The sequence below is a fragment of the Plasmodium gallinaceum genome (genome assembly GCF_900005855.1).
Source record: "Plasmodium gallinaceum strain 8A genome assembly, contig: PGAL8A_v1_10, whole genome shotgun sequence".
NCBI classification, from domain to species: Eukaryota; Apicomplexa; class Aconoidasida; order Haemosporida; family Plasmodiidae; genus Plasmodium; species Plasmodium gallinaceum.
The window spans coordinates 462391-469504 of record NW_021628239.1 but is presented as its reverse complement, the minus strand read 5'-3'; the positions used below and the strand labels follow the sequence as shown (position 1 = coordinate 469504).

General features: G+C 17.3%; 2 protein-coding genes across 2 annotated transcripts; one reads left to right on the top strand and one right to left on the bottom strand.

Moving 5' to 3' along the window:
- Window positions 1-1017: 1017 nt before the first annotated feature.
- On the top strand, window positions 1018-4242 carry PGAL8A_00011500 (TPR Domain containing protein, putative; the record flags this gene model as incomplete). Its single annotated transcript, XM_028671514.1, has 1 exon — window positions 1018-4242. The coding sequence occupies one exon, from the start codon at window positions 1018-1020 to the stop codon at window positions 4240-4242; it is 3225 nt and encodes a 1074-aa protein (XP_028528159.1).
- Window positions 4243-4736: 494 nt separating this feature from the next.
- PGAL8A_00011400 (RING zinc finger protein, putative) lies at window positions 4737-6974 on the bottom strand (the record flags this gene model as incomplete). Its single annotated transcript, XM_028671513.1, has 1 exon — window positions 4737-6974. The coding sequence occupies one exon, from the start codon at window positions 6972-6974 to the stop codon at window positions 4737-4739; it is 2238 nt and encodes a 745-aa protein (XP_028528158.1).
- Between the last annotated feature and the right edge of the window lie 140 nt (window positions 6975-7114).

Here is a 7114-nt window from a genome sequence, read left to right as displayed (position 1 = left end):
TTTTTTTTTTTATTTTTTTATAAAAATTATTAAAAAAAAATTAGTTTTTTTTTTTTTTTTTTTTTTTTAATTATTTTTTTTATTTTTTTTTTATTAAAAATATATATTTTTACATTACACTTGTTATGCCCCTTATATTTTTTTCTTTTTTATTTTATATATGAAAAATTCTTACATTCTATTAAATTATACATTATTTATAATTTTAAGAATATTTATCAAATATATTTTTTTTTTTAAATATGCTAAAAGTCTTAGTTTTTTTTTTTTTTTTTTTTTTTTTTTTTTTTTTTTTTTTTTTTAATTTATTTTTTAAAAAAAATTGTGCATTAAAACAGAATAATAAAAAAAAAAAAATTTTTTAGTTATAGCAGCTAGTGAGTTCTAAAATTCAAAAAAAGGAAAAAACATACATGTGTAAAGTATTATATGTATATATTTGCAATTTAAATATAAATATTAAATAAATAATAATTAAAAAGAGAATATTTTTACTAGATATATTAAATAAGCATTGAACATTTTTTTTTTTTTTTGTATAAAATACTTGTGTTTTTTCCTAAAAAAAAAAAAAAAAATTATTTATATGTATATATATAATTAGAAAGGTTTGCTTTCATTTTTTCATATTATTCATCTTCTATTTATAAAGTAGAATTTCTTTATATTAGTTTCCATATATTTTTTTCTGTCTTTAATTTTTTATATGTAATACTTCATTATTTGTTTTTTAATTAGTACTATATTGGCCTTTTAATTCAATTTTATTATTCCTTTTTCTTTTTCATTTTAATTTTTTTTGTTTAATGATTATTATTTTCATTATATTTTTTTTTTTTTTTTTCTATTCCTCTTTATTTAATATATGTAATTTATAGATATATGATACACTTCCTATAAGCATACATAATTTGTTATTTATAAAAATAAATGTATTATAAAATTATTTTATAAAATTAAATTATAACTACTATATACATATTTGAAGTAGTTTAAATTTTTATAAACTTTTGAAAGATGACTTCTGTAAAAGAAAGATATTTTAGAATTCCCAATGATGATGAAATAGATGAATTTTTAGAAAAAGTAGATAATGTAACAACTAAAGTTAGAAATATATTAAATGATAAAATAAGTATAGAAGAATTAGAAAAAGAAGAAAAGAAATTATTTCTTGAAAAAAGAGTGAGAGAAATTAAAGAAGAAGAAAAAAAGGAAAAAGAAAAAAGAGATTTTATAATGGGTAGAGAAGGAAAAGGAAATGAAAATGATTATTTATATTTTTGTCGTTTTTGTTTTGTTGAATATAATTATCATTTAAAAAATTGTAAAAGATGTAATGGAGTAGTAATAACTAGAGAACAAAGAAAAAAGGAATTAGAAGAAAAAGTAAAAATTTATAAAAATGAGAAAGATAAAAGAAATATTAGAAGAAACAATTGGGAACAATTTTTAAAATCAAAAAAAAATCAAGAGGTAAGAAAAATAACAAACTATGAAAAATGGGATTATTATGAACCAAGTAGTGACACTTTTGATGAGGATGAAAAAACATTATATGTGCCTAAAAATAATCAAAATTTTCAAATATTAGAAAAAAAAATGAATGAAGATATAAAAAAAAGAAATGAAAATAGAAAAATTGCTTATAATATGAAGCAGAAAGGAAATAATTTTTTTAGACAAAAAAATTATTTATATGCTATAGATTGTTATAAAAATGCTTTAGATATATGCAAGGATTATTTAGAATTGTATAATAATTTATCTTTATGCCAAATTAAAATATATCAATATGAAAATGCTATTGAAAATTGTGATAAAGTTATTGATTATTATAATATATTTCGTAATGATCTCAAAATTAAAAATTCAGTTATTTTCAAAAGTTATGCAAGAAAAGGATTAGCACTTTTTAAATTACATAAATTTAATGAATCATTAGAAAACTTTAAGTTAGCTTTATTACTTTATCCCGATGATAAGGAAACAATTGAATATATTGAAAAATGTGAAAAAATTTTAAACGATTATCAAATTGTACAAAATGATGAATTCTATTCAAATAAAAATCAAGAAAACGAGAAAAGAAAAGTAGAAAAAAAAGTAGAAAAAAATGTAGAAAAAAAAGTAGAAAAAAATGTAGAAAAAAAAGTAGAAAAAAAAGTAGAAAAAAATGTAGAAAAAAAAGAACATTTGGAAGAGAATAAAAATAATGAAAGATATAATATTGATAGTAATGATCTAAATAAAGAGAATTTTGAACAACTAACAATGGAATTATTGAAAATAGATATAAAAAAAAAACCAAAAGTTTTTTCAGAGTATCTTAGAAAAATGAAGAAATTTCTAAAGAAAAATAAAAATGCAAAACTCAAATTTTGTTCATGTATATATGAAATAAAAGATAGAGAAAATGAAAAAATAAAGAAAACAACTTTATTATCATATGTTGTTGAAAGATTAAATGATATATTATTTTACATTAAAAAAGAAGTTGGTGATGATATATTAAAAAATGATAATATAAAACTTGAAAACTTACATATACCTATATATTTAAAAAAATGTGGCAACAGAATTATTGATATCTTAATATTTATACTTGAAGATGGTTATCATTATTCTGATTTTTGCATTAATGCATTAAAACCAGTTTTAACTTTTTATTCTTTCAAAATTTTAAAAATTTTAAAATGTACAAATTTTTTACTTTTTATTAGTGAGAATTATGAAGCAAGAAAATTATTTTATAGTATTATTGAAAGTAATAACTATGTTTTAAAAAATATATTGACAACAATGAATGATTATATAAAAGAACAAAGAAGTGTTTATACAAAAGAAAAATTATTACGTTTTGAATCTTTAAGAAGTTTTATATCTAATGGTTTGAATGATGATATAAGTGAAATTATAAAAGAAGACAATAATAAGAGTTTCTCAATTAAAGAGAATAACAAAAATGAAAGTATTATAAATAATAATAAATTCAATGATAAAAAAAATTATAATGAAAGAAATGATATTTTAAAAAACACTCCGACTATAAATTTATTGTATAATAAAACTGAAAAAAAATTAGAAGAAAAAAAAAGTAAAAAATTAATTGAAAAAAAGTATGAATTTATTAATTTATTTGGTATTTTATCTCATTTCATTGTGGAAACTAATATATTGAATTTTCTAGAAAAAAATTTTATGAAAGAAATATTTAACATTATCATTTTTATTAATGAAAAATTTTATGATTACAATGAAATGCATTGCAATTATTTGTCTTTTTTAGTAAATCTAGTTGGAAATATAAACATAAGATTAATTTTTTTGAACAAATGTTGGTCTAATATATTTTATTTTGTAGAACATATTGAAAATGAAAGTTTATTGAAACATATTTTATCAGTAATTTTTAATTTAACAATTATGTGGACAAATGAAATGGAAAAAAAAAAAAAAGTTGTATCTTTTGATAAGGAAATTAAAAAAAGTATTTTTCACAAAATTATTAAGCACACTCAATCTGTAGATAAACGAGTAAGTGAGTTGTGTTTTTTACTTTTAAGTAGATTTTATTTATATGTTTATTATTCATTCTATTATAAGGACAAAAATAATAATGATAGTTGTAATGGTAATTATGATGATAATATTAATGATAATAATAATGACAAGAAATTAATAAATTCTTTAAAAAAAAATATAGGTAAAGAAAATGAAAAATTAATTCAATTAGATGAATTTTCTATTTTATCTCTAAAAAAATCTATTTTATTAACTTTATCAAGAAAAAATGAATTTTCTTTAATAAAGTCATGCATAAGTCTTGTTTTCAGCTTATCAAGATATACTAATTTTTTAAATATTTTAATTGAAAAAGATGTTAACTATATTTTTAAAGAATTAACAGTTAAAATATGTTCAATATTTTTAGATATTCAAAATAATACTACTAAAGATAAATCATTTTATATTTTAATAAACAATATTATTATGTTTTTTACACAAATTTTAAAAATTATATTAATAAAAAGTGATTGCAACAATATAGAAATATATAATGAAATAAGAAAAATAATACCATCTGCAATTCAAATAATGAATAATGTAGAAAAAATATTAAAAAAAAATATTTCCATTTTTTTATCATATTGTTTTTTAAATAATCATTTAAAACAGACAATATTATCACTATATAATAATGACATCAATAAAATTTATTACTTACTAAAAGTTTCTTAGCTTTTAATTTATATTATATATATATATATATATTTTAAGTAAAAATAATATAATTTTATCTGTTTTTATAAAAAAATTAAAAATAGTATTATTTATAATATGTAGTAAAAAATCATATTTTCTATTTTTTTTATTTTTTTGTTTAATTAAATTTTATAACAAATTAATATAGTTTTTTTGATTTTACAGAAAATGAAAATTGTCTATTTAAAGAATATTCATATTTTTAAAAAAAAAAAAAAAACAAAAAATAGAAGTTATTAAAAAAAAAAAAAAAAACTAAAAAAATAAATCTCAAAATAAATAAAAACTCTAATAAAAATATAACTTCTATAAAAGGATTTATAAAATATGATGAAATAAAGTAAAATAATTTTTAACAAGTAAATTATACATTTTATTCAAAAAAAAGGAAAGTATATAAAATGTTTGATAATATATATATTTAAATAATATAAAATAAATAAATATTTATATTAAGAAATGACAAAATATTATGGAAAATTTGGAAGAGAACCTCTACAAGTAGGGCATTCTAATTTTATATTCATCCATTGTTGTAAACATTTTTCATGAAAAATATGATAACAAGGGGTGACACAATATTTTTTATCTTTTAAAAGAATATCATACATACATATTACACATTCTGGTATTCCTGATTCAAAATTAGGATCAATTGTTTTATAATAATTGTGAACATGTGGTAGTATATCAATATTAACAAAATATCTTGGACCATATATTCTTTGAGTTAACATACATATTAGTTGAATAGCAATAATTATAATTAGCAAAATACTGAATGTTGCATTAGAAGTATCAATTACTTGTGTAAATATATCTAATTGAAAAATATTATAAGGATATATAAATATATAAATAGGTAAAAATAATCTACATAATGATAAAAAAAAAACAAATTTTAAATTAATAGAATTTCTTTGTCCTTTCCAAATATCTAGAAGTATTTGAGGCAACCAGCATAAATATAATACTAGTAATATATATGGGAATAATGGAAAAACATAATAAAATAAAATAATTAATATTAATATACTACCGTAATAATATTTATATAGTTTACTTAATTTTCTTTGCATATATTCCCATCCATCATTAATATCTTGTTGATGATTTGCTTTCCATATAATTAACACATATCTCACTTCCATTAACGTAAACAAAAGAAACTTCAACAAAACCATTATTATAAAATGAATTAATAATAATCTCGACAACATTACTTCATATAAAAGTAACAAGGATTCAAATATTTCTATAAAAGAATTTAAACATATAGATATTAATGATATTTTTGCAGCATTACGCATATTTTCACTGTTTCCTATTTGTGACCAAAATAATCCTAATTCTATTATTGACTTGATATTAAATATTATTGAAAAATTCATAACTTTATTAGATATATAACTTTTATCTATATCATCTCCATTAATTGATATAAACAAATTACAATTATTTGATAAAATATATCCTTCATAATCGTTATAATTTTCTATTTTATCTTCTGTGTTTATGTTAAAAAAATTCCTATTTTCTTCCTTATTCAATGCCTCATTTTCATTATTTGTTGATATATTTTTATTATTACTTTCACTATATGACTCATAATTATCTTTTTTTTCATTTAATGAATTTCCATTAGTCATATTTGTAAATTCCTTTTTTTCATTTATATCCATTTTATTATTACTAGTTTTAGGATTATTCAATGTTTCATCTTCTAACTGCATCATCATATCTTTAGTAGAGGAATTTTTTAAATTATCATCTAATGATTTCTTTTCTAAATAAGTATCCTCATTTAATTTTTCATATTCATTATAAATTTCTCTTGTGTTTTTTTCTTCTACACTAGCGTTATTATTATTGGGATTACTTTTAGTGAAATTTTTACTATAATAATTATCAATATTATTTATGTATTCTTCATATTGCTTATAATATTGATGAGATACAAAATTTTTATAATATTCAGTTTCATCAAGTAAATAATTTTTTAGAGAATACAAATATGATTCATCTAATTCTCTTAAAGAAGTAGATTCGTAATTACTTAAGTATTGTTTAATATTTATTCTATAATTACATAAACAATTTTCATTAAAATTTTGACAAAAATTAGCTATATTATAACCTATCCCATTAAAAATATAGTTATTACTTTTGTTTATATTTATTCCACTTAATCCTATAAATTGGTACTTTTTATTTTTTTTATTATTTTTTTTTTTTTTTAATTCATTTTTAAAGGGCTCAAAATGAAAAAAAATATATGATTTACTAGCATTGGTTAAAGCTAATTTTAATGTAATTAATTTTGCTTCAAATTTTCCTTTTTTTACATTTAAATCATCATTTAATTTATTTGATAAATAATTATTACTAGTAGTATCCTTAATTTTATAATAACCTTTAAAATTTAAACTTTGAATTAATATGTTATCTAAAATATCATTCATAATTTTTTCATTTCCCGAATCATTTAAAATATCTGTATCTCCATTATTTCTACTATCATAATCATTACTTGGAGGTGAATTATCAGCAGTTATTACCATTATAAAAAATAATGAAATAAAAAAAAGAAATAAGCACAAAACATTACATGATTCTCCTTCATTACTTGTTTCATTATTATATAAAAATATATCATTTCTTTCTTCCGTTTCTTCAACTTCTCTTTGATCTTCTAAATTGGTATTCATAATTTATAGAAGAATAAAATATATATATCCATTTATATATTTTTATTCTTAACGTTTTATTTTTTATTATCTTGTTAAAATTTTCCTTTTTTTTTTTTTTTTTATATATATATGTTTCATATTTTTTTTTTTTTTTTTTT